A 27,922-nucleotide genomic window follows, 5' to 3' on the forward strand; every position below is an offset into this window, starting at 1 on the left:
TTTCATGACTCCAAAAAATTTAAATTCATTTACTGAATTTCATGACTTGAATAAATTGATTTTCATGATCGTAGGAATCATTATTATAAAGCTTTCCCCCCAAAACTTTTTATAATAGTTTTTTTCTGACACCTGTCTTCCATTGGAGACATGTCTGTTTATCTAGATGTGGGTTAAACACCCAAGCACTCATCCAAAAATGAATGTTACATTGATATTACATTTACTTCATTCATGAACAAAAAAAAAGTGTCATAAAAAATTGCCAGAGACAAATTACAGACAATATTATTTCTTTACAGATGTTTTTATTTTGTGTCATCACTAGGTAATGCTGACAAAGGGGGGTGGCAAGGTGCTGCATAAAGATGAGTTATAACTATGAGCACAGAATTCCGATTTAATCACAATTCTCATTTTATCTCACTGTGATGTTAAAGATCATTTAAGCCTTCTGAACATCTGATTAAGCCCCACAATTTCCCCCGTTCCATAAAGGTATTAACTGTGCATATTCACCTCAGTATAGCTTTGGCTTAAGAAGGGCTGAGGTGAGGAAACAGCTTCTGGCCAAAAAGGCTGAGCGGCATGTAAAAGCAGCATATAGCATTAGATGCGAAATATATAATGTGAGAGTATAGCTTTGTATAGTCGTATATACTGCACTATAGCTTATGATGGAAAGTGCTTAAGAATACAATCATATATGTATAAAAACAAAAAACAAATTCAAATAATTTTGGTAGCCCATAGCAGTCAGTAAAAATAATTAATGACTGTACTGAGTTGGCTGTTTCTACTTGATAAAATAAAAATAAAAAATGGCATATGCTTCTGCTAGCTCAAGGTTATCATGCACAAAACTAGATAGCAGTCAACTTACTGATATATAAAACAATTAAAGAAAGTAACATATATGGCACACTGACTCAGATGTGAGGAAGTGCCCATAAAACACTGGAAGCCACCATGATGTAAGATTCCACTTGTTAAAATTATATTAAATGCACAGAGAGACATAAATTCTTTCTTGTTTTCCCCCACATTTTCCACTTGAGTTTTCCTGAGTTGTTGCTCTTCTTTCAGGGCCAACCAACCAATAACCTTTGACCTTCACCCTCAAGTGAGGGGACCATCCAAGATCACCCGGCTCTACAGTGTGTAATGCGGCCCTTCAACCCAACTAACACACCTGTCCTGCAGGTTCTCGGCTCTACCTTATGCACGTACAAAGCACTAAACCATAAAAACAGTGAGAGAATAGTAAGGAGAGTGAGGCTTTAGATTAAAGGGAGAAGTGGAGATTACCAGTTTGCACCACATCTGCTTCTCTCCCTGTCTGAGGACCTTGGAATGCACAATATATAGAGATAAATATTGCCAGTACTATAAGCATTATTCCTGTAGTTACATACAGTGGCCTCCCTACCACTGGAGGCACAAGAGTATTTTGGTGTGGTCTCCTGGCTAGGCTTCTCACCAAACCATGTCCCACTGAGGAGGTCTGTCCTGTCCTAAGGAGTGGTTTCCCCTCGTCACTCCTCATCTACAGCCTCTCGTTTGGACTCCTCGAACTTCTGATCAACCAGCTGGGTGGAAGGACTAGGGAGGGGTGGTACCTCCATAGCAGTCAATGAGCTTCCATCTTGTTCAGTGTCCTTCCTCTGAGCCAGCTCCTCCTGTGCAAAGATTTATTGAGTCCCATTTTCACATAACTGTAATTGTGAATTGAGTTTGTAAAACACTATTAAAAGTTGAAAGTATGTAATATGAACAAAAATGATTGATTTGTAAAGGAAGAAGACATTGCCACTGAAGCTGCTAATCATGTGATTAATGAAGTTCATGAAGGTTCTACAAATGTTGTTCACCCCTTTTGTGATCCCATTCCTATTACTTTACGATTCATCAGGTCTATCCTCCCCTTGCATCTACGAAAGAGAATTGTGTTATTTTTTTGTGTGTGCTTAACATTTTTTAGTTTTTGCTGGGACTTGTCTGAACAAAAACTGTTTTTCAAACAGTGGCTTGTGTGCTTCACATATTTTTATATTTTTGCAGGGACTTGTCTAAGCACAAACAGTTTTTCAAACAGTTGTTCTTAGCTTACCAGCCTTGCAAATAGGAAGAAGGGCTGGGTAAAATTGGGGAGGGTGGGTTTCTATAGTAGCAGGATTTTTGCTCATATGCCATAAACTGTGGCAGCATTAATGATTAAAAAACATAAATAAATAAACACAATCTGGCAAACTTTAGACAAATCAGACGCTCTCTATCTATGGATGCAGCCAAAAAACTGATGCATGTCCTGAAGTTCTCCTATATGTCTTATTGTACCACATTTTGGGGTAAGAATGGAGAAATATTAGATAATTTGAGTTTGTATAAACAAACTTTAAAAACAAATCTGGATAAAAAGGTCTTTTCCGTATAATCACTGCAGAATATTAGAGAAGCAGTATCAGCAATGGCAAAATATATTTTATAGTAAGTCATACGAGTAAGGGATAATGTATAGAACGCCGGTCATTATTGGGAAAATAAGTCCCGACAGGGCGAACCGGACGCGCCAACAGAGGGGCCTTGCTTCACCCTGAAGGGACTTATTATGACCGCCGCGCAGCGAAGCGGCGGTCATATAGGTTTAGTCAGATTTTTTTTTTTTTTTTTTCTTTTTCTTTTTCGCATGCCCAAATTTCTGTCAATGAGTCCCGGGACACTGAAAGACCGGGGTAGACGAAACTTGGTGGGCATGTAACCCCATATGGATAGCATGGAACCATCGTTTTTCGTTTTGATCTGTAGCCCCCCCGCTGGACTGCACCCCCCGGAAGGAGGGTAGGGCAGACACAGTTTTCTGTGAATATCTCGAGAACCGTAAGGTTTAGGAGGACCATTTTTTTTTGGTAAGTTGATCTCAAGTGGCCATGTCAACCCATTCCATAACCACTCATTTCATGTATAGCGCCACCTAGTTAAACCCAAAAAAGTAAAAATTAGGTGTTGTAATCGCAGGTATCTGTGACCTAACATAGTCAAAACTGCACGAAATTGGAAGTGTAGGATCATTGTGACACCCTCTGAATGCCAGGGATTAAAGTGAAAAAAAATCGTTTGACTGAACTTTTTTCAGGCCATAAGTCATACGTTGTTCACATTCAATCTACCTATAGAGATAGCACCCCTTTTGCGGTCGCGACCTATTGGTTTTTAATGTACAAAAAGATGCAAACAGCAAAGTAAAGGGAGTATTCGCCTTATTCACACGCCGGCCATTGTTTAAACCAAAACGAGGCTACAGGGTACACTTACTATATAATTAATGCCACCTACAGGTGAATGCATAGAACATAACAATCCTATGGTTTGTGTACCCTGTAGCCTCGTTTTAGCCGCCAATGGCCGCCATGTGAATAAGGCGAATTGAGTGTTCTTGATTGAGATCGAGTTTTCCTGATGAACAAAAATATATTTTAGTACCATCCCTGACCATTGCTGATTAGCCATTGCTGTTCTTTTCTACTGCAGCAATATTGTAGAAAGGCTTTAACACACTCTTATTTAATTACTTCAGGCCAAAAGTGTTTAAAGGGGAGATTTTTTTTCTTGTTAATATGCAATTCAACACCAAGTAAAATCTATAAAATCAAGTTTGCAAGACTTCCCATTTCCTCATCAAAGTAACGAATCAGAACATTCTAGATATTGTTCATATTTCCATTTGTTGCCTCATCCGCATTTAATGAAAACATGGTAATTTTGAGTTTTACAGACAACTCAGTTTTCCAATGAGCAGCAATACTGTGTGTGCTCATGCAGGAGGTCTGCGCATTTGATAACGACAATTTGGCGCTTTTGTCTCACTTCAGCAACAGATTGTATAAGGTTGACAAGAGGTTGCGATATGGTGAAGGACAGGTCGTGTTGCACTATGAAAGAACATGCATAGCCTACTTTCTAAACGTAAAAACGGTCAGCCATAGATAAACGTAGATTACCTCTTCCGTGGTGGCTAGTTGCACCAGGTAGGGAAGATGTCCTGAAGTGCACGAACGTTAACCTTATGCCGGTCTTCTGATTGGTGGCGTGCTAAAACGTTTTCCTATTGCATCCATAAACAATTTTCTTGCACCGAACCGCGCAAAAGCAAACCCCTGGCACTTTAATTTCTTTACACCATGGCTTGTTAGTTCTCCCCCGTTTCCAACAGCTGCCCATCTCCATTTATTTTTTAACTTTTGACACCTGCCTTCCTTTAGCAACAACGCATCCATGACAGCTAGTGGCCTTGCCGAATAGACGCACACAAATCATGACGCTAATATGCAGGTTCTGGTAGGCCTACTGGTTATGGTTTTGTGCTATAAATTAATAATATTTTATAGCAAAGTTTTAAGTTGACTATTTTAATTGTATGGTTATTTTTTGTCAACATACACTCACAACCTACTGTCTTTAAAAGTGAGGCCTAAGCAAAATAGGCTACAAGGCTGTCTGCGTCACAAACACGACTGACCCCCTTACTCGACACGCTCAGTAACCTTCCGTCGCAAATTGTGAAAAACATTGTTGTACATGTCATAACAGACGGGATAATAAATTGCATAGGCTACGGTTTATATTGCGTCGCTTTACACATAATGTTAGTTGCATTGATTAAAAACTGTAACAATAATAGTAGCCTACATCGGGTGGCATAGCAGGCTATCTGTTCAAGTCATAGGTGACACCCAAAATGAATGACCTCCCCTGACAAGAGTTCGCGATAGTAAGAAATTGTCTACATTGATGCACGGAAAGAACACAGCCTCTTCTTCTCCGAATTCGCACATAGAGCTCACAATAGCATATCCAAAAAAGTTAAACGGATTGGCCAACCTCATCAGCGGTCTCGATTGTGTCACTATAATCCAACTTTTAGACCGTTATAGTCCTCCATACGTGTTCTTTTTTTTAAGCAAACGCCTGAGACAAGTGTGTAGCTACAACATAAACAAAGCGAAACTCATGGCTGACGTAGGCTAGGCTATCTTCTTGAGCGGTCACTGATTGAGACACAGAAAGTTCTCAAGAACACTATTAGGTCTTTAAACATTTACCTAATATTTGTAGTTGCCTTAAAAAAAGGAAAAGCAAAGGTGACAGCCCCCCCCCTCCTATTTTTTTTCTCATCGGATCTGCATCGATCTCAAATATGACATTTCTAAAATCAAATTGACGGAAATCCGTCCTATGACGGAGAACTTTAATCCTTGGAATGCACGCCAAGTTTCGTGGAATTCCGTTCATGGGGGGCCACACAATAAATTAATTTATGTTACTATACACCAACTGGCCTGTAGGTGGCCGGAGACAGTTTTCTGTGAATATCTCGAGAACCGTAGGGCCTAGGAGGTCCACCTTTTTTTTGTATGTTGATCTCAAGGGGCCATGTCAACCCATCCCATTACCACTTATTTCATGTATAGCGCCACCTAGTTAAAAATTAAAAAGCAAAAATGTAGGTGTTTTCATCACAATATCTCTGGCTGACATGGTCAAAACTGCACGAAATTGAAAGAGTAGGATCATTATGACACCCTCCGAATGCATGCCAAGTTTTGTGTACTTTCGTTCATGGGGGGCCTTACAATAAAATAATTTATGTGTACATTTAGTGACGTACACCAACAAGGATTCCCGGGACACTGAAAGACCGGGGTACACAAAACTTGGTGGGCATGTACCCCCACATGGATAGCATGGAACCGTCATTTTTCGTTTTGATCTGTAGCCCCCCCGCTGGACTGGACCCCCCGAAAGGAGGGTAGGCCAGACACAGTTCTCTGTGAATATCTTGAGAACTGTAGGGCCTAGGATGACCATTTTTTTTCCGTATATTTGCCTCCAGGGGTCATGTTAACCCATTTCATGTGCACACATGTGCACAAACAGATACACACGCACACACACACATTCACAGTAATCATACGTATGACATATACTCACACAGTAGACATATGTACGCTTCCATGCACAGGCACATACGCAGGCACACACACAAGCACGCACACACACACACACACACACTCACACACACACACACCCACACACATAACATAAACATAACACAAACAATCAAGAATTTCTCAGAATTATGAACAGGCAAGATGGAGGTGGGGTTGTATAAAATGAATTTTACATGTGAAATCTATGAACTAATCATGTTTTGGGACTTGTTGTCTAGCAGATACCAGTGAGAATTGAGTGTGGATAATGCAATTTAGTGAGACAGTTAGAATCATATAGGCCTTTCAGCGTGATTTCTTTTTGTGGAAAAAATGTGCTGGACTGGGCGGCGGTCATATTTTGTACCGCTCTGCGGTACATCTAGTTTTCCCAATAATGACTGGTGTTCTATACATGATCCTGCTTATTATATGGCTACTGTACTTGCCAAAACGAAGAAATAAACTCCAGAATGTATCTTTACATTTATTTGTTACCGTTTCGTTGTGGCTTTTGCTGAGAAACAAATAGTTCACAACACACGCTGAACTTGAATCAAACGTTCTTTAGAACAGCTGATCAACCATCTGCCTTCACTTTTGAATGAAAATCCATTGCCATTGACAGCGGTCATTATTCAGAGGTCCTTAGGCGAAAATAATGACCAGTAGAACTTTGGGAAATCCCATTCAAGTCAATGGAGCGTTCTACTTGCATTGTGAAGAGCCGTATAATAAGACGATGGCTTCATGTATTTTGAACTGTATTTCACTCCAGTTTCACATTCTTCTTTTGATTTTTTGACTCATTTTTATTAGTTTATCTTATTTCTTTTAGGGGTTTATTTTTTATTTTGCTGTTGTCTATGTAAAGCACATTGAATTGCCTTGATTGGTGTATGAAACACGCAATATAAATAAAATTGCTGTGCCTTGCTTCTGTTGTAATGCCAAATTAATTTCTTTAGTTCTAAATCATAATACTTTTGCTTAACATTCTACCATTTCAGTTGGTTATTTCACATAAACAACATTATGTCTGGAAGTGCTGGTTTCAGTAACCTAGCAAAAAGAAATGCTTGAAAAATGCTCTGGAAAAAATAGGTCATGGGAACTTCAATCCCAACAAATGCATCTGTCAGACAGATCCTTGTTGTACCATTATTGTACAATTTACAAACAAAAAAATGGAACCAATGTTAAAAGATGTAAGGGCTAATTAGATTAACTGAGTAGATTTCACACATTTTCTGAGGCTGACTCCAAAAGTATTTTAGACATTTAACAAAATAAAGTTCACAATAACAGGATTCAGATTACTCTTCCTTTTTCTGTGATCTGTCAGTTTTAGCACCATTACAGGTACTTCTTGGTAAAATGCATCTGGAAATTACTTTAAAGGTGGTCAGTGTACTTTAAAAACAAGCTTTGCACGCCCATTGCAGTCTTGCATTATAGCTTGCTCGAAATTGCTTGCCCCTTGATGCAAGTCTCACTGATCTGATTTATATGTTTATGTTATTTAACAGATGTACAATTACTTCTTAATAATATTTAAATTGTCTTTATTATATAGTTTGTGTGTTAATGCTTTACCTGTTCAGTGAAACGCTGAGGCACCTGCTCAGGAAACTCCTGTGGCTCTGTATCCTCCCCATTTGAGTGACAGCTGGGGCTGGGCACCTCTATGCCATGGCTTTCCAAGATAGCTGCCTCTAACATATGACAAGACATACAACATAAACTAGTTTACTTGTACTAAACACACTTTACTATGCTCACAATCTATCAGATGTGTTGACTGTGCTAAATCATTTTTAAATTCATTTTGCAAAATAATCTCACCAATGTTGGCTCGTCTCTTCATCTCCTTCCTGCGATTGGCAAACCAGTTGTACACCTTCAGTGCTGTAACACGCTCAAACTCGGACAGCTTGCAGCCTTAATAAACCAAGACAGCAATCACAATATGGGCACTGCAAAAAGTCAAAGACAGCTAAATGATGACATATTGAAAAAGATGTGTCACATGAATTGTTAAAAGAACAATGCAGTGTTACAAAACTGTAGTCAAGTCAAAATAGCCCCTACCAAATAAAAAAGGATTTAAATCACAAACCCATCATACTAGCTTTCCACTTTCCATCACAAAAACACAATTTCCAATGGAAATATGCACTATATTGTACTTTTTTTTACATTACTTGCAGTGTAGGTGGTGAGGTGGCAAACTGTAACAGACTGTCAATGTCTCAGATTGTCACTGGACTTCAAATTAGTGGATACAAGCATGTACATATCAAAATAAATTGAGGGCCTCTCTAAATGCTATGGTTCATTGGTTCATTTCTTTATTGAATTACTTGTATATCTCCTATAACTTCTCAACAAAAAAGATAAATTGTAGAATATTCAATAGGGTTTAATTTTTTCGTCAATCAACCAACCACCAATTTTGAAATTCACTAGCCAGTGGCAACACTGCCCAACCTCTGATTTTTCTTGGCCACCCAGGGTCTTCTATTGTCAGACAATCAGGTGCACTAGTGTCACTAGCCTTCTACAGTACATACTGTACATCATTTAAGACATCAAACATACCATATATTAAATTATACACATAAAGTACACAATATAAATTTGAATATCATTTAAATATGTTGCCAAACCTGCTCCTGGATACAGACCTGGTTTCTGGATGACAGAGTTGCAGGCATTGGCAATCTCCTCTCTCTTAGCCTCATCAGGATACTGATTCTCCATGAAGAAACTGGGAAAACAGACAGCCATCATGGAGCAATCGAAATACTCAAGTGAATGGCCATAACTACTGAAACCGTAGAGGTAGATCAATTAATCGGTTGGTCAGGCCAATTTTTGGTATTTTTTCAATGACCGACATTGCCCAATTTCCGAGTACATTTGGCCGATCAACAGGCAGGTGCATCTGTAAGCCACCCAGTGTTATTGTTGCTGTGGAACACGTGTGCACCAGCAGACTCTAGCCAGAACTTTTGGAAGAGTAAAACAATGTTGTTCCTGGGAGAAAACGGAAAGGCTTAAACTATTACCACTCTTTATCATGCAAATAGAGGGGAGAAAACGGACCATACTCCTCGTATGTTCGACCTCTACAAAAAAGCCAGTGCCAGCTAGGTTTTAGGTAAAAATTCTGACCCTTTTGAAACAAAGCACACACACAAAGTGTGAAATTACCTGTAAAACATATTGACCAACAAAATATGCAAGGGAGCAAAGGGAGTGAGTCTTGTGAGTTCAGTGCCGAGATTAATGAATGTTACATTAAGAATATTACATTCCTCATCTTAATGACTGGCCATTTCAGGCTTATCCTCAAACCCAATATTACTTCCATAAACTAAAGCAGATTCACTTTTGGAACACAGGAAAAATAGATCATTGCTTCCCCCTTCTATGAGGTAATGGTATGCTGCAAGTGCCAGATATTGAGGGAGACTGGCAATGTACCAAACCATCTCAGAGCAAGTCTCTGCCTCTGCACAAATCAACAGTATACGCAATATGACACAAGTGGGAGTGGGGTTAGTAAAGGATATCGCCACAAAAACAGTTCCAGCTAGAGCTGACAGCGTTGAGTTGCCAAGCAATGAACATTCCACACTGTAGCAGAGTGTGGCTAGGCCTTGTAGTATTTAGCTTGTGCCTGCTTTTTTCAATCCAGATCATCGGGACTTAGAGACACACCTGGAGTCGAGATAGGCCTAAGGTAAGGTAAGGTACTGTAAGGTAACTTTATTTGTACCCAAGAGTAGATTTGGTTGCAGGTAAAAAGAGTGGGTTTCTTACACATAGATGACATTAATGACATTGACAGAAAACAGTCACATAACAGTGGCGACAGTGCTCCAGACATAGAAATATAGATAAAAAGTATACAAAACTATACATGAATAATATTATTAGTATCAAAATTCAGTAGATAAAAATGCAGAATAAAATTCATTATAGCAGATACAAGAGCTAAGCCCGATTAAATAAATACATACATTAAGAAGACCTAGATGGACTCTCCTGCCTCTTCTCTGTCTCCCTTTCCTTATCATTGGACTCATAAATCAAATCAAATGTAATGTTGAAAATGTGTCTGTCTGCCATTTTGCTTAATTCACTAGTTCATTCATTTCTCTCGCTGACGCTTTTTATGAATGAATGGAATGTTGGTGTAGTTTTAACAGTTACAATGTATTATTTGCAGAGTGATTACTAGCAGTTAAAAAGGCGTTGTGCTGCGATATCGCCACTCGTGATGACTCATTGTATAAAGTGATATAAAACACACTGATGTTTTGTGAACAACATTCACCTTTTTACATATTTATCTAATAATGTAGGACACTTCATATTTAAGAGCTACCTGATTGGATCTGAATTAATGACTTTGTGAAAAGTGTACTAATGCAAGTGAAACGCATTGACTCAGTGGAATGTTTACTAGATAGAGATAGATAGATAGATAACTTTATTCATTATTCATCATTTACAAATTATGGCATTACAGTAGCAATTAATAATATTAACATATTAAACATAAAAAAGTCAATAGAATCGCTGTGTAAACTGTGCATTGTCTCTCAGAATACGAATCTCCTGACACAAAGGGGAGTCATTATAAATCGTTATAGCACTTACAAGCACAGAGCCAGCTCATTTCATCAGCTGGTTTGGTTTTTTGGTGCCGTTTGCGCTGATGATTGTACTAGAAACAACAGACTGGTAAAACATTCAACATTCTGCTGCACACATATAGTGTAAAGAGGAAAGGTGAGAGTAGTCCTCTGTGGTGCTCCTGTGCTGCTGACCACCTGCTCAGACACACATCCTCTCAGCTGTACAAACTGTGATCTGTCCATCAGGTAGTCTATGATCCATGAGGTTATGGATGTGTCTACCTGCATCTTGTGTGGTTGTATTGTGTTGACTGCACTGGAGAAGTCAAAGAACACTACTCTCAGAGTGCTGCCAGCTTCATCCAGGTGAATGTGGGCTCTCTGAAGCAGGTACTGGCATCCTAAACACCAACCTCGGGTGGTAAGCAAATTGTAGTGAGTCCACGGAGGTCCAATTGGGAAGTGCCAATTTCTTCAGTACTTTCATGCAGCGGGACCGGAAGCCACCAGTCTAGTCAGTGAGGACAGATGGAGAAGACTTCTTGAGTACTGGAACAATGCGGGATGTCTTCTACAACACCTTCTCCTGACACAGGCTCTCCAGCATCCTCCTGTAGGCTTCCTTGCTCTCTTCAGTAGCTCTTCAGTAGCTTCAGTTGCAAGGCATTTCAACACTGCAGGCCATGATGCCAATTCACTTAGGTTTATGGGCCTGGAAACCGTCAGTCGGCTTACTAGAGGAGGAGACAGTGAAAACCGCCTTCTACAGAGGGAGGCTTGGTAAATATTTAATTTGAATACATGTACACCTAAAGGCATGAATGAAGACCTGTCTTTGACTTGCTTTTTATAAAGTTGTTATTGATTTTATTGACCTGTGTATGATCATAACATGTGTTGAAACTAAGAAGTGATGGAGTGTTTTAATTGAATTACTGTATGAGATGACACTGTTCATTGGTTGATTGTGAGGGTGTATGTGAGGGTGTGGGTATATAGGTTGTAACGTTCATTCACTTGAGCACACTGAAGAAGGCACTAAGCCGCAATCCATGTTTGGACATGCCTGCTCAAACTTTGTAGGACGGAAGACAAACATGTTCTCAGCATGACTGGACCATTAAAAGCAAGTACTGCATGTCCACTGATCTTATCTGTGTGTGAATGTATAATCATTTAGTGCCACGTTACATTCATAAAACATTACAACAATTTACCAACATCTAGTAGCCTGGAGGACCAGACCCAATCCGAAAGATTATGGTTCTGGCTACGAGTAATAAAAATGGCCCAACTCGAGGGGCGGCACCAGGCATGCATTTGAAAATATCACTGCACGCAATTGGACAACACTACGACCAATGTTTACTGACTGTTTTCCGGACGTTGATGCAATTGGGTAACACTACAACCAATGTTTTTTCCGGACATCAATGTCGCAACGCTGTCGTCATCTGTTTAGCTCGCCTCTGGCCCGCCTACATCAGATACACCGATGTGATTGGTGCAGCTCGGTTTCATGGGCATAGGTAATGAGCATCATTACTCGTCGCTAGAGTCACTCGCTGACCAAATTCAAATTTAGCTCTGGATTTCCAGGGTAAAAATCTAGGGCCTTGACATAGAAACGTTTGGTCATACTAAGAACATGTTTGGCTTCCGCCCTATAAAGTTTGGGCAGGCTATGAAAAATACTTTTAAAATTATTAATGCCCTAATGTTGCTTCCCCCATGTGTTTTCAGTCTATATAATTATATACATATAATGGGCTGAAAATATTTCACAGGCCTTGTATTAGTTTTGGGACCCATTTATGATATAGATCAGTTTTGAACAAAATCTGAGACGGTGCAGCAACAACCTTATCTGATTTGACAACTTATTTGATTTGTGTGCAAGACACATGGTTGTGGGGTCATATTCAACACTGATTATACACATAAGATGAAAAGCCAAAACTGACATGAACTGCAAGCCTGGAGATGATTTGCCATATCATTGAATGTGCTGGTGATATACCCTCTAGATCAGGGGTGTCAATCTCATATAGGTAGTGGGCCGGATTTGTTGGAATGAGACCTCATAGGGGGCCGTCATTGTCATGGTCATTATAATTTTTCTGCATAGGTATATCAGAGTGTTATTTGATGATATCACTTATAAACAAACAATTAAATAATGTACTGCTGTCATATACTGCTCTTTCTTTCTTGAAATGCCCTACTTCCATGTTTTTCCACTTCTTCCTTCCTGAGGATGGTTTGTAGTGCTAGGTTTAATCAATTTATCATATCATAGAGATATTGCTTATACACATTGTTGAAGACAACTGGATGTGAATATCTTTTTTTCTAATTTTCCCTACCTAAAACATCTGGGGGGCCGTATGAAACCTGCTGGCGAGCCTGATCTGGCCCCCGGGCCTTATGTTTGACACGCCTGCTCTAGATATACATCAAGAGCTGTGTGGTGATATGTGCCTTTGTGCAAATATAAGGCGATGTACCTGTGTGTACAGTGTGGTTGTGTACAGGACCAACATCCCAATAAGCTATGTCTATTTTAGGCCTACTCTTAAAATCTAGCTTGCTAAATGGATTGACAGACAACCTCTACAACACAATACCTTTCTTCAGCGAATCCCTAACAGAGTTACAATGGCTCATTCTCAGTGTTTGGAACAACTGAACAAACCTAGGTCTGATGAAATCAATGGTGGTTTCTTTAGAGCTCATGTCTCCATATCTGACTGTAAGTATCTCAACGTTTAATTAGCTCACCTCTCCATGATTGACTGACACTCTTTCCTCCATGTAAATCGACTCCCTCTGCGCAGCCGGAAAGGCCCGCCCATTATTCCCCGATCACCAGGGCTACCTCCCATTCTCCAGTCAGGTTCTTCTTTCACCAAGGAGCGCATGGACAATGTAGCTCCTGCAAGAGGAGACATTATGAGGCTAGATATCAAATTTCACCAACACATAATGTTCTCTTTATGCCCAAAACATGCAGATACTGTTTATTCACAGCTGGGCAAGCCTTTAAAATATAAACTAAGGACACATGAGACACAGGTGTGGCTATGGCATGGGGGTGACACCCTGACATGTGATGGTGAGGGTTACCTGTCTGAGCCTGCTGGTGGGCAGAGTACCATGGCAGCAGGTGCAGCAGCAGTTCCCTCTGCCTACTCCAAGGGGCATCATTCCTGCTCCTAGGGGTCTGCATGTGCTGGCTTTCGCTCCACCTGATTCCTTAAGGCAGTCAGCCAATCAAGAAAGACTGTGTGTTAACACAGGGGCTACTCTGTCGCAGGCAACTCCCCCTACAGGGGTTGAGTCCTTATGTTAATAGAGTAATTTACTCTAACATCAAGAGCCCCAAATGTATATCAACAGGCTACTTGCGTTTATTTTTTGTTGTGTTGGTGATTTGGTTGGATTGCACACTGGATTGCATACATAGTCAGCCCAAGCAAAGAGGTTTGTGTTGCCCATGCACAGTGGAGCATTAAAAGAAAGTAGAGCCACATTAGCATTAGGATTGAGTGTTAAGTGGAGAGCTTCTGGAGCACTGGCATTGAGTGCTGTAGAGCAATCTTTTAGTTGAGGAGATGAAAACCAGCACGACAGCACCAGGATTAGGACTGAGACAACATATCTATGCCCAGAGAGGGGAGGGATAATACAGAGGTCCTAAAGGGCTCATTGCAAATCCTGGAATGTTTGCCTGGTCCTCATTTTTTAGCGTGAATGTGAGTATATCATTACTTTTGGCTAGATTTTGGCCTGGGTTGGTTCTGAGTGGGTTAGTTCAACTCCTGAACATCTTTAACACCACTTCTAGCTTTGCCAATTGAGGCATTAACAGAAGGGAAATGACAGCATGTCGATGCATACTGCCAACATTTCCGGCTGAGCATGGCAAGGGGGCTGTCGACTGGGTCCATTTTGGTTCTCAATTTAAAAAGTTGCCCTCTAGGACCAACTCAAAATGGAAGGCAGATGAGAGGTAAAAAATGAGGATGGGTGCAGCAGAAGGCAAGTGTGTGTGGCGAGAGGATTGTAGCCAAAAAAGCATGAAATCCAAACACCTCAGATGTATACCCCCATGCCACCCTCCCGCTTCTTAGGAAAGCTTACTCCTCCAAAACATGCTGTGAAGTCACCTATATAAAGCCTCTTTCACACAATGAGGCCATAAGATTGCTGAATAAAAACAGGTGTAACAGTTAATTGTTACTCGCACAAAGACTGCAGCCCTCCCTTTCGGATACTACTCTGTCCTTATACTCTGTCGATACTACTCTGTCCTATGGCCTTCCCATCAAAACAAGGTTAGCTAAAATAAACTGGCTAATGGCTGAACAAACGCAACTAATATCCCTCTGAATTAGAGTTAGCAACCTCAATAGGCCTGACCTATACCACGAAACTGTTCACCCACAGTAGGTACACTACTACACCTGTTACATACAAAAACATAATCTTGAGTCCAACCAAAGGATGGACAAGTTCACACAACCCCTTCTATAACTCATTATTCACACTGTATTTACCATGGGCAAGGTTTGATAATAAAAGTCTGTCCTGAATGACTGTGATTTATTTAAAAAACAGAACATCCCCCATCCAGACAGAATTGTGGATATGTCGCCTAAGACCTTAAACTCTATTTTACTAAGCCACATGTGTTATCTATGTGCAATGTGGACATGATTTGAGATGCAAATACCACCAGACCTAATTTTGTTACCACTGACTAAAGGAGGAGGAATTTGGTGGAAGTAGGGTACAGTATGTATTTATCATGAACAAAGGCAGGTTTTGCATTCAGACGATATGATTAAGTTTAGGTGTCTTCTATTAGGACAGAAAAACGGGTTGCCATGTAGCGTGACCCCCAGTATGACATGCATGAAGCTTAATACGGGGTCCAATTAGAGAAGCAATGACAGCCTGAATCCTACATTAATGTGATGAGTTAAATTGAGGAGGATGTAATGCCAGACAGATAGGCTTCATGAAAATGGAACTCTTTACCATTGGTTATTTAAAAGTTCCCTTTGCTAGCAAGCTAGTTACTATAGCTAGCATAGCAACTAGAAATATTAACCATAACAACCAAAAGAAATTAGCTAAAAGAAATTAGCTTCAAAGTTTAACTTCAAAAATCAGCTCACCATATGTTTATGATTCGTAGCAGACTATTTTGTCCAAAGCAACTTACAATGACATCAATTAGCATTACATTAAAGTGTTTTTAATAAACTCCTAGTACACTTACTAAGTTGTTAATGCTTTCTTTTATGTGACCCTATAGGGACCCAATGTATACTACTGTAGAAGTGTGGTGCTATTTTGAGCATTATTAGCGGTTAAAAATGGCGGTTTGGATACGTTTTGCGAACGGCCCCTAGTACTTTTACTGTTAGCCATTTGGGCTGTAAGCGCAAAAGCCGGTCAAACTCGATACTAATTCAATCAACGTAATCTAACTCTCGAAGGGATGTTGACACTAACATTAAAATTAAAAGGTTAAAGTAAAGTCATATAGCCTGATTTTTTTGGGGATATTGAGCAAGAAATCTAGCCTGGTTAACATCAGGCCACTTCTTAAATCTCAATTGAAATTGAGAGTGAGTCTGGAAAGGCTTCATTGACTTATGACTTCTAGGGGTGTAACCATCAGTGAAATTAAACTTAAATTGGTGCATTAAAGTCTTACCAAATAATTTCTGCTGTGTACTCAGTTCCAAAGACAATACAGATCCATATCTGTTTAACCCTGTCGTCATCAGTACAGCCATTGGTTGTGCTGAATGCACTGCTGTCAGTCATCATATAAAGTCCAACCTATGCTGGATAAGGGTTTGTGGGGAAATGGGTGTAATTGATAAACCTTTCTAACTATCCTAGAGCTAGCTTACAAAGCTGTAATTCAGCAGCCCACCACCCACTCCTGCCTGGTGCATGTGCTACTGTGTTACTGTGTGAGGGTTGGCTCAAACCTGGGCTGTTGCGCTCAAGCAGGTACCACCGGTAGAAGGCTCTGCGCTTTGAGTCGCTCATCTCCAAACCCTGCTGCAGCAGCCATTGGGAGATGTAGCTTTGGCTGATGCCTAAAGGAGAGAATGGAGGGGAGAGAAGGGAGGGGAGAGAAAAGAACAAGAGCAAGGAATTTGGGGCAGAAGAGACAAAAAGAGAATGTTAATATTAAACCCCCAAAATATGTAACGACGCGCAGCAACATTTTTCAAGTGTCTACTTTAACTTTAATCTACTGCACATATATTATGGTATTGAAGAGCATTGTAATGACTACAGTAAATTGAATGTAGCATGTGAGCAGTATCTGTCTTTCTTAGGGCTGTCAAAATAACTGATTAATTTCGATTAATTAATTTAAGAAAAAATAACTGATTAAAAAAAATAACGCAGATTAATCGATTCCGTATGACCCTTGACCCCAAGCTGTTGTAGTCAGTAACCATTAGACTGTAAAAAGAAGGAGAGAGAAGAAAATGTGCTGCCTAGATCATTGATTGGAACATTTACTTTTAAAAAACGGCCTGATGGTGTTGATTAAAATAAAGTCCTCTGCAATGTCTGCAGCAAGGAATTTGCATATCACCGGAGTTCATCAACTCTAAAGTCGCACATCAATGCAAAGAAATAGTGTTGACATTGAGGGGAGTGTTAATTTATTTTCATTGTGTCCCCTAGGTTATATCTGTGGCCTGAAATACCTTGTATATGAAAAAAAACTTCTTCCCGAAGCACTTTTGAATTTATTTCCTCAGCATATTAGTATTAGTATTAGTAATTACATTAGTATGTAATTAATTAGATTATTTTTTTTAATGGATTGACAGCCCTAGTCTTTCTGTAATATCCATCAGGCAACAACTAAAATGAAACATACTGCTAAACTTCAAGTGACATGGGGCACTAACTTGAATCTGCAGTGCACACTTCCTAAAGTGCTCTGGACATAGGTCGCCAACATGAGTGTGGCGCATTCCACTTTTGACATTTCGACATTTTACATTAGATGTCATTGTTTTCAATACAATACATTGTTTCCAATACATCAAACTTTTGCCGCGACCACCGTGTACCTTTCGATACCGTTCTATTTTTGTCCGCACTGCTCATTAATCATTGTTTATTCAATGCTTGTCAGTTAAAAAATGTATACGCTGATGTGCGTGGCAAGTGACAGCACACTAATGTCGGTGCTTACACTACTCACTAAAAGTTAGGGATATCTGGCTCATTCAAAAGTTTAGAGAAAGTCACATTAAGTTCACCTGTAAAGGTTATATAGTGCAGGGGTGTCAAACATACGGCCCGCGGGGCGGATGCGGCCCGCTAGATGGTTTAATCCGGCCCAGACTTGTACATTTCTGACGATGTCAATAAAAAAAAGAAATCTCTAGCCCATTCCTGTGAGGAGTTATGAATTTTCAAAAAAATAACCGAAATGCTCAATTCAGCCGCTAGGCGCAGCAAAAAAAAACCAGTGTTGACTGGTCCTGTGCTGTCAGTTTGGCTACATTGTCGGGAGAAAAGCAGGCGTTGCGACAAAATTCAGAGACAAAGTGCAGCCTGCAAACGGAGGACGAGATGTTTGGGCATTTTATTGTATTTTGCACCAGGAAGTGTTGTGTTGTAAAACACTAAACTTGGATCATGTTAAAGTGTGGTTGTGCAAATTGTAAATTGAATCAGGTCGCGAGGTCTGACTCACCGTCAGTTTGACTGTTTTCTTACGGTACGGATCCACTTGTACTTCACTTCTTTTTGTCGTGTCGTATAGATGTCGCGCTGCCTCCCCACGTTCAGTCGTGTGTGGGCGTTTTGTTTAAAATGTCAGTTACCAGCTCATACTCAGTTCGTTTTAACGTATCTTAAGTGTTTTTCCACAAATGGACCACAATTTTAGGCATGTACTTAACAGTATACAACACATTAATAGCCTAAACAAACTATGCAAGCCATTTCGAAATCTTGTTTTATTTAAACTACTCAATGCAATCTCAAATCCTCACCAGAAACACCAACAGTCAATATATTCATCCAAATCCTAGTTTCGTTTGTTTTATGGACTACTAGGTGGTCGTGGAAGAGATCGTTAAAACATTATTTGTCTGGTAAGCGGAACCAAAGTTTCACAGGCACCGTTGTGGTAGAACAAAGGACCTACGAACTAGAGATACGCGGATGGGCTATTATTTCAACCGTAACCGCATAGCAAAACTTATCATCCATCCGCCATCCATCCGCACCAACGTTTTTTGACCAATTTTCAAATCCGCACCCGCCCGCCATCCGCTGGTTGTTTTAATGTATATGGGTGATGCGGTGCTACTGACGTGAGGCTAGAAAGCTCTTGCCTGTTCTAGAAAGACTGATCCAATGCAGCAAATATATTAAAAGGCTAAAGTCCTACATTGGCTATGTTGTAGCCTATCCCCAGAATATCAGCAGCAAACAGTCTGCAAAAGTCTCCAAATAAAACGCAGCCTAGCCTACAATTGTATCATTGTAATAAAAAACGCAATTTAGCACATCATTTCAACATGCTGCTATTTAGCCTACTAATTAATGCCTATTGTACTTTATTTTTTGCAAAAAGAAAGAAATCCTTAATAAAATAACAAGTCATTCACATAGGCTACTTACAGCAGTGCAACGTGCATGTTTACATTTTTAGTAACAACTTGCTTGCTTGCCTTACACATCTAAGTTTTCCGACTATTTTTCTTACCTTCTTTTTTCCGCTGTGGATGTTACTGAGCTTGTAGAAGTTTTAGCTCTTACGTTCTGAACATCTAGCACTGCCATTGCCCGATGTCAGTTCTGAGTCATAACACACCATAATCTGTCTCCCTTTTAAATGCCTATTCCCTGAATGGTAGGCTAAAATGACTATGTGTTTTATATATAATATCGAAACAAAATAACCCAGTCAGTCTCATCTACGAGATGTTTAGGCCTCCTCCAATACTGGCAGCTGGGCTCATAGGTTGCAGATTTGCTTAGTGGCCTACCAAAGGCTCTGCAACGAGACGCGACATGGGAGATGAATCATCGGTCAACTTGCACTGTAGCCTATTCTACTTTCTTATTGCACACTGGAGAGAAAAACATGCTGGTAGGCTACGATAGGCTACTTAATTTAAACTTTGTTACCTTTAGTGTGTGTGTGTGTGTGTGTGCGTGTGCGTGCGTGAGGGGTTGCTCAGTGAAACATCGGAATACACCAATTCCGCAACACCGTCTCTGATAGATAAACAGACCTCTCAGTCTCACGCATTGAGCGTGAGACACACGCATTTCAATGACTTCACACGATCACACGCCACACATTGCATTTCTCACTCCGAGAAATTATTAACTTGCCCGCACAGAAATTTCTAAGGGCTATATTTTATAAACGTGTCACAACGTTGCTGTCTGTGCGCTCATTCAGCTTAGAGAGCTGCTGTTCAGTTACTAACCTATGGGCCAATCAGAAAATACGATTTCTCAACCAATCAGGAAATAGTTTTGTTTTGGGTCCGCAACTTGGAGACTGCTGGTCCGCGGAGTCGTGGAGTGAAATTAGGTCCGGTGCTTCGTCTGATAATTTGCTGCGCAGTTGATCAAGATACCGCGGACCGACAAAAAAAGAAAACAAACGTTTCTGCTATCGATGTCATTAAACATGGAGCCATATAATAAAGTGGTGGTATGAGCATTCATTCATTGCAGGCGTCTGCGAGAGAAACTGAAACTAATCGATAACGTTGGTATCAAAGCTCCGCTTCAACCTGTTGAATGCTATTTGATTGTTTAACGACACTTAATAGAACAATGTTGATTTTTGGAACTTCCATAGAAACAGAGCAGAGACTGTATAATACACTGTATAGCACTGAGTATTGTATAGTCAAATTTGAATATAACGTGGCCAAAAGCTATTGTAGCCTTCTTTCTATCTGTTAAAGATCAACAGATCAGTGATTTACGCCTATCTGCTCGCCAAAAAAGCTGGTATTGTTTCCTGAATCCTTACATTCAGGCATTCAAATTAAACTTCATTAAAAAACATGTATTTTTTTTCTCCATTTCCTACCAATGTATGATGGTTGCATGAGGGAAACATCCCAAAACAATAGCACCCATATAATTGTTGCTGTTTTGAGAAGTTTTTCCTTTGTTATGCAAACATCATGCAAAAGCAATGAAACTAATTATATCTTACATTAGTAAAGCAGTCCTCTGATGTGCATGTCACAAAACATTTAAGTGAAAGTGCATGTATAACAATATGGGCATAATAATGATTGTGATAATGATAATGACAATTTGATTTGGAGGGAGTGGGGTTGGGTACGTGTAGATGAGCCCTATGACCCCAAAGTCTGCCATGACTGGGCCTCAGGTCAAAGAAGTTTGAGAAAGGACCTGCATCAGATTGAGGTTTGCAGTGATGCGCCTGAAGGCACGGGTTGAGGACCCAGTCAGTTACGTCACAATATGCACATTTGTTTAAATTCATACCATGACCAAAATTTTACTTTTTTTTTTACTTTGAATCTTGAAAAAAAAAATATTGACCTACCTACCATTTTTTTTATTTTTTTTGGCTGTTACTGCAAACAAGAATATTTTTAAGGATGGCCTCATGACTGTGAAAATGGCTGACATTGAACCACAGTGCTTTAAATGGGAGCCCCCAGTATCAGTCTTCAAGGCATCAAAATCTGCCACAAACACTTACAACACACAACATCACTCATAAACACACACACACACACTCAGACAGAACCACCACTGTTCAAGAGACCATTTTAGGGCTAAATGTGCTTTTTCTCATTTGGTTGTTTTCTGTTTGTTTAGAGCAGAATGAGCCACTGCTGTTCAAAGGGCCCATTTGGGTGAAATTATTATTATAATTTATGTTATTATTATTTATTATTATTTACTATATTGTAACACCCCCAATTATCACCACTTTTGTTCAGAAATTCTAAAACAACGATGTTTTTTAACACTTCAAAATAACATTTACTAAATGAACCTTACATTTTTCAGTAGCCATAGGTGTGTAGATTTGAACAAAATCTGGTTTGGTTCTAAACGGGAGCATTTACTGCCTGAAATATCCGATTTTGTTTACCACGCTCGGAGTTATAGTGCTGGCCTGATGGGTCGCCTATTTACACAGTTTCAACAGCACATGGACGGTTTGACCGAGAAATCTCGTCGTGAAATTAAAATTCCATTGGAGGTCCAAGCGATTGTGTACACGCAGCCTTACAACACTGAGTCAGGGGACAGACATTTTTAAAATTAGGTTTAGGGAAAAATTTAACGCATACGCACTATGACTTCACAAAATCTCACTCCAGCCAAACACCCAAAGTTGGCAACCCTGTATGGTGTGGGTGGTTGCGTTTCTATAGGAGTCCGCTGTCTTGGTTTTGTATAGAAATTGATATTAAGTGACACATACACGCAAGACGGTGGAAATACGGAACCGGTGGAAATAGGGGGAGTTCCGATAGGGTTCTAGAATAAATAAAATAGTGTGTTTGAAATAATGGAATTTGTGCTCTCTCATGAAGCTGGGTCGATGGGACATGGGGAGGGTGGGTCTGTTGATCGGGGGGGAGGGGGCGTGGCACTGTGCCAATGCCACGCCCCCTCCCCCCTGAGAAACAAAGTCTCACTCCTTGCAAACTTTAAAACTTGAGAGCCCTGTAGATAAACAAAGCAGCATGCTTAAGCAACTAGGCCAAACTGCCTGATGAAAATGTGACTATTTCAAAGTGTGCTCGTTTTTTTCGGATGTAGGTAACACAATTTAACAATGTATAGGCTATATTTTTTTCATTTGATTGGTTCAACCGCCACCCGCCCGAATTTAATTAAAATATTATATTTCTTCACGTCATCCGCCCGATCCGCGGTTTAACCGCGGAGTCCGCGGCTGTAACCGCGAACCGCGCATCTCTACTACAAACTCGTCCTTTCATTGGAGAGTCGCCTCGCGTTCAACGGATTCATTTGTCGCGCTACATTATTTTCAAATGCAGCGCTGCCTTCCCGGGATGCTTTGCGGGCGCGTTAAAGTCGCTTGACGTCACCCATAGGACTAGAGTGGAATACGACACGACAAAAAGAAGTGAAGTACAAGTGGATCCGTACCGTCAGTGATAATGGCATTCTGTCTGGCTTACCATACCACGCTGTAGTACGGTGGTTAAGCCGAGGTGCCGTACTCAAGCGTTTCTTTGAACTACGAGAGGAAATTGGACAGTTCTTGGAGAAAAAAGGCAGACCAGTAGCAATTTAAATGCCCGGAATGGGTGCAGGATCTGGCCTTTATGGTGGATAGCCTATTACACAGCACCGCCACCTAGCCTACAAAATTATTTGATCTGATGTAACCTAATCGTATCAGTTGATCGTATTGCTCATGCACTGCTAACTTATGTTTTTTAAATTCATTTTATTTTTCATACATTTGCACATTTAAATTTTTAAGGCAGGATGTTAACTTTCTTCATAGCTCCCACTTGAGTTTAGTGTGGTGAGTTGGTTCAGGTGGTCAGATGTAAAAATGTAGGCCTATCCACTCAACTATAAAAATAAACCAGTTGTTTATGAGTGAAATGCATTTTATTTCAATTTCATTGGCCTCTCTGAATAAATGTGTAATAATCTAATATATCCCTTGTGATTATGTAGGCTACAAATGTAGGCTGAAGGGTAAAGCATAGCCTACTGAAAAAAACTAAGCTGGAGATTTGGAGTTGTCAAAGAATGTTTTGCAATTATTTCACTGGTCCGGCCCACTTGAGATCAGATGGGCTGTATGTGGCCCCTGAACCAAAATGAGTTTGACACCCCTGTTATAGTGGATTTTAGGCTAATCCTGAAATTTCACCCAAAAACCGAATATCCCTGACTTTTTCTGAGTACTGTATTTGTGGAGCGCTACAGTACTGTGCAAACCACGCAGTGAGAAAAGCCAGTGATATCAATATTTGCTTAATTATTATCATGGCACAGGGCACAATAAAGAAATTATTACAACATTTAGAGGAACATGAAAGAGGTTGACTTGAAATGAGTTTGCAATCTATACATTTTAGAAGTTTCATGGAAATTGTCTGACTTGCACTTCATACAAATTAGAGCCCCAAGCGTTTAATGTGCTGAGATGTCTGAACCAGGTGAATCACAATTACCTGTGACCTGTCCGACAATGGCCTGAGAGATCCTCCGGTTATTCAAAAAGGCCTTGATCTCCTCCTTCACCAAGTTGCTATCTCTCCTACAACCACAAACACACATTTCATAACCTTTTAGGGTCTAGGGTGGATTGGAACACTTCGATGACAGGGATATGACTGAAATTTTAGAAAACTCAATCTAGAGCCCTGCAGTTAAGAGGAAAAAAAACCAAAGAAAAAAAAAATCAAAGAATTTAATAAAGAATACATACATACATAAAGAAATCGTATAAATCGAGTGTCGAGGCGGTCAACTAGTATGACTAGTATGGAATTCACAAGAAGCTATCGAAGAAAACAGACGTATGTGACTGCTCGTGCAAACATACGATTGACCCATATTATCTGCTGCCAGCTAGGCTATTTTATAAAAACAACTGCAGAATCTTGAGGCAAGTAACTTTTACTTTGCATTGTCGACACCTGTAGCAACAGTATCATTTCAATATAGCTCTGCCTCTTGTATACTACTGCTATGCTACTCCTCTGTGCTCCTCAGCTCCCTGTAGACCTGCCCTACATCATCAGTGCACTAAGTAAATGAGCTAGCTCCTTTGGGAAGAGAAGCAGTCATTATCTGCGGTTATATTAAACTGTCCTCCTATTAGAGAGGTAGGTGGACAGAGACAGGCAGTTTGTTGCAAAGAGAGGATGAAACAGAGAGGTAGGGAAGGTAAGAAAACAAGCCACAAAAAGAAAGATAAAGCAACTGCAGTAAAACAAGATAGGAGGACAGTATATAGGAGGAGAGAGAAGGAGAGTGAGGCAAAGAAAACATTTGAAGTAGAATTATCTAGACTTGCGAGGCAACAGGCTGTAGCCTATATGTTAGCAAAAAAGTGTTCAAACAAAGGGGGAAAGAAAGAGGTAGCTTTAGCCAGTATTATGGTGGGGAAATTTCACATCCGTTAATTTCATTACAGGATACACTAAACATAATCTCTATTGAGTGCAATGCAATACCTATGCAACTGCAATGCAACAAGGCCATCAAGCGACAATGGACTATATACCATGGAAGGCTCTTCAGCAAGCTCATATGTTTCCGGTGGAGCATCAGCTGTGTGGTAACAGCATCTTCTGATATTTTGCTCCTTTCATGTTCACTCGGACACTGAATGTCCTGTTTATGAACAAGAGGTCAACTCTTTATTCAACTTTGACACACACATAAATCCTTCAGCATCTTAACGTGCTCCTTCAATAGGTGCAATTGGGTCCGAAACAGGTACACCAAAACAATAGCCGCTGCAACACAGCTGATGCTCCACCGGAAATATATGAGCTGACTAAAGAGCCCTCATGGCATAAAGGCAGTTAGCGGTGACAATTTCATACAAAACATGCCTACTTTAGAATTCTGGTTGGAGAAGAGAACAGCTTCAAAACTTTTTTTCGGATCACCTCCAACCATGAAATGGCTTGGACAACGATTATTTCACTCAATGGTGAGTGACATAGCTCAATAATAAAAGAGAACATTCATTTGGAATTTAGGTTAGCCAATAACACCGACAATGCTGACTTCCCAAGTTACTTGTCAATGGCAGCTACTTCCAAGCTAGACACAAATCGAAGGACTGTTTCAGTAATAGAAAACATTGTATAAGCCAAGATAAGGTGCAATGAGAATGTTTTCAAGGAGGTTATTATGGAATAAAAGGAGAGTGATCTGATTAAACAACACTTTAGCAATAGGGCACGAATGAGAGTGGGGTTGGGTAAGGACATACCAGCAGCTGTGATTCGGCTGTAGGCATGAGGCTGTGCTTATCCTTTACCAACCCCACTCTCACTCGTGCCATACTGCTTTTACAGCAGTTCAACTACCAACTAATCCAATTGCGTTTAGATTTTTATTCATTCATTCTCGACCCCTAAAAAAATAGTTCCAATCGTAGTTTTGGCATTTCCTGTTGCTAAGCAAGGTAGCATTGGTTCTATGTGCTTCTGCACACAACATTTGTATAGTCTACTTGCTTGTCACATGCTAAATTGAACGGTCACACTACTCCACAACAACTGTCAAATGTGACATTATGAAATCACTGCTCTCTTGTTTTGAATGAATGGAACAGTTCAGCAGCAGATCATAAGTGGGATCTCACCTCATGTACTCCTCCACCTTCTCCTCCAGGTCCCAGTCCTCCTCTGGCAGGTCATAGCTAAATGAACGCTGTACTCCACTAGGGGGGTAGAGGGGTGGAGGTGAGGCCTCATAGCTGTTGCTTGGTGACAGAGAGGCTTCAATCACCGGGGTCTGTGTAGTGGCGGAGGTGAGAGAGGAAGATGATGATGATGATGAAGATGCAACTGTTGCTGTATTGGTAACAACACTGGGAGGGGCAGGGTGGCTGTCACAGCAGGAGGGGGATCGGTGGTCAGAATCGAGCCGCTCCAAAGAGTCTAGAGCCTGAATGATCTGCGGTTTGGTCATGCCTGAAAGTCTAAGTCGCTGAAGGAGGTCAATCTGCTCTATGGTGTAGCGAGGCTCCACATCACAACACTCCATCCTGGCATCTGGAAGACAAGTATGAGTAGATGAAAGAAGAAAGCCTAAATCCTCAAAAGGCAGAGAAGCACAGAGGATATTGCTATTGTTTAGATGGAGAATATACCTATGACAGATTCACTTTCCTATATGAGGAGATGATGTCCACCACATACAAAAGCTATGAGAAGCGAAATACATTTGGTGCCTGCTTTGAGCTGCTTACTTAATTATATCCAATTAGTCAATTACAAAAAAATGGAAGATAGTCAGTTAAATTTCGTTAAACACCATAAACAGACTGGAAATAAACAAGTGGTGTGAATTTACTTTACGATCTCAGGGAAATACGGCTTTGGTGTATCAAACCCTAGTTGCTTCAGTTTAAGTCCTTCAGTTTAAGCATAGTTGTATAATAAACATGATGAGCCTACAACTACCTGAGAGCGGAGACAGTCGGCCCGTAGGGAGCGGTTCAGTGCGTGGAGCCACGGCCGGTAGGCACCACTGTCGCATGGCTCAGAAAAACACGGGGTGAAGGACACTGTCACAGATTGGAGACACAGGTTATCGAGCATTGTAATGTCAAGAATCGCTCACTAACAATTACAATTAATCCGCAGCAACTCCATTTGAAGATGAACTAAGCAGCTGGCATAACATTAGCAATCCTAACAAACCTCATAGTTTAAGGGGTCCACTGTAGTTAAGGCTGTTAGCTTACTAGCTAGCTTTAGCTAACTGACATAGGTCACAGTTGATGCTTAGTTTAATTTTCGGTATGACAAGCTCTGTGACTCTGGCATTACTTATGTTACGTAATGGGCATTTGTATTAAATCTAGCTAAATGTGGGTAACTGCATATGCAATTGTTACTGTAGCTGTCTAGGATAACGTTAGCAATATATCTGGCTAAATGTGCTAACATTAATTAAACGTCAGTAATATTACGTGGAGTGGAATGCACAAACACGAACAAACAAACCTACATCTCATTAGCTACTGTACACAATCATTATGAGGGCAGCAGTGACAAGATGGCTAGCCAAAATATTAGCAAGCTAAGTTAGCTGGAAAGTTATTCGTAGCACACGTCCCGAAACAGTTACCAAACATTACTTACCTCCCAGTGCAGCTGCTAAGTGCAGAGATGTTTTGCCGCAGCCAGACGACGTAGCTGGTGCACTCTACTGGCACAGCTTTCCACGTTGAACAGTCCAAACTAGCTATTGAAGGTGAACCAGATGGGTCACATTGTCCCGGGATGCTGCGGTGAGGTAGGCGGTCGGTGTAAAATAGGAATTCGGTCTGACCTCTCACCCGCAGCTGTCCCAACTTGATTCAGGAAGTGTTGAATGCCACCAGTGGAGACCCAGACAGCAAGGTGACATTGAAAATATATTGATTTTCCATCAAAACCATCAGAATGGTTGACATTGAAATCTCAACACTAAATAAATGTTGAATCACCATTGCAATACTGATGAAAACCTGACAAATGT

The 27,922-nt window shown here is 40.4% G+C and overlaps 1 protein-coding gene across 4 annotated transcripts; it reads right to left on the minus strand.

Moving 5' to 3' along the window:
- Positions 1–288: 288 nt before the first annotated feature.
- LOC143141114 (homeobox-containing protein 1) lies at positions 289–27,727 on the minus strand. 4 transcript variants are annotated; one of them, XM_076302377.1, is made up of 11 exons: positions 27,544–27,723; positions 26,860–26,963; positions 26,037–26,448; positions 23,884–23,969; positions 16,648–16,758; positions 13,763–13,891; positions 13,418–13,571; positions 8,675–8,757; positions 7,833–7,928; positions 7,584–7,702; positions 289–1,679 (listed from the first exon to the last, which is right to left on the minus strand). In XM_076302377.1, the coding sequence occupies exons 2-11, from the start codon at positions 26,933–26,935 to the stop codon at positions 1,536–1,538; spliced, it is 1,410 nt and encodes a 469-aa protein (XP_076158492.1). In that variant the 5' UTR covers positions 26,936–26,963; positions 27,544–27,723; the 3' UTR covers positions 289–1,535. The 4 variants fall into 4 exon arrangements, with proteins under 4 accessions (XP_076158492.1, XP_076158494.1, XP_076158493.1 ...); XM_076302378.1 differs by lacking the exon at positions 289–1,679 and adding an exon at positions 1,694–1,931 and having other exon boundaries at positions 27,544–27,725; XM_076302379.1 differs by lacking the exon at positions 13,763–13,891 and having other exon boundaries at positions 27,544–27,725.
- Positions 27,728–27,922: the final 195 nt, after the last annotated feature.

The sequence above is a fragment of the Alosa pseudoharengus genome, unplaced genomic scaffold (assembly GCF_046254945.1).
Source record: "Alosa pseudoharengus isolate Yale_2024_CS ecotype anadromous, Long Island Sound unplaced genomic scaffold, YU_APseudo_1.1 YU_APseudo_1.1_scf_23, whole genome shotgun sequence".
NCBI lineage: Eukaryota > Metazoa > Chordata > Actinopteri > Clupeiformes > Clupeidae > Alosa > Alosa pseudoharengus.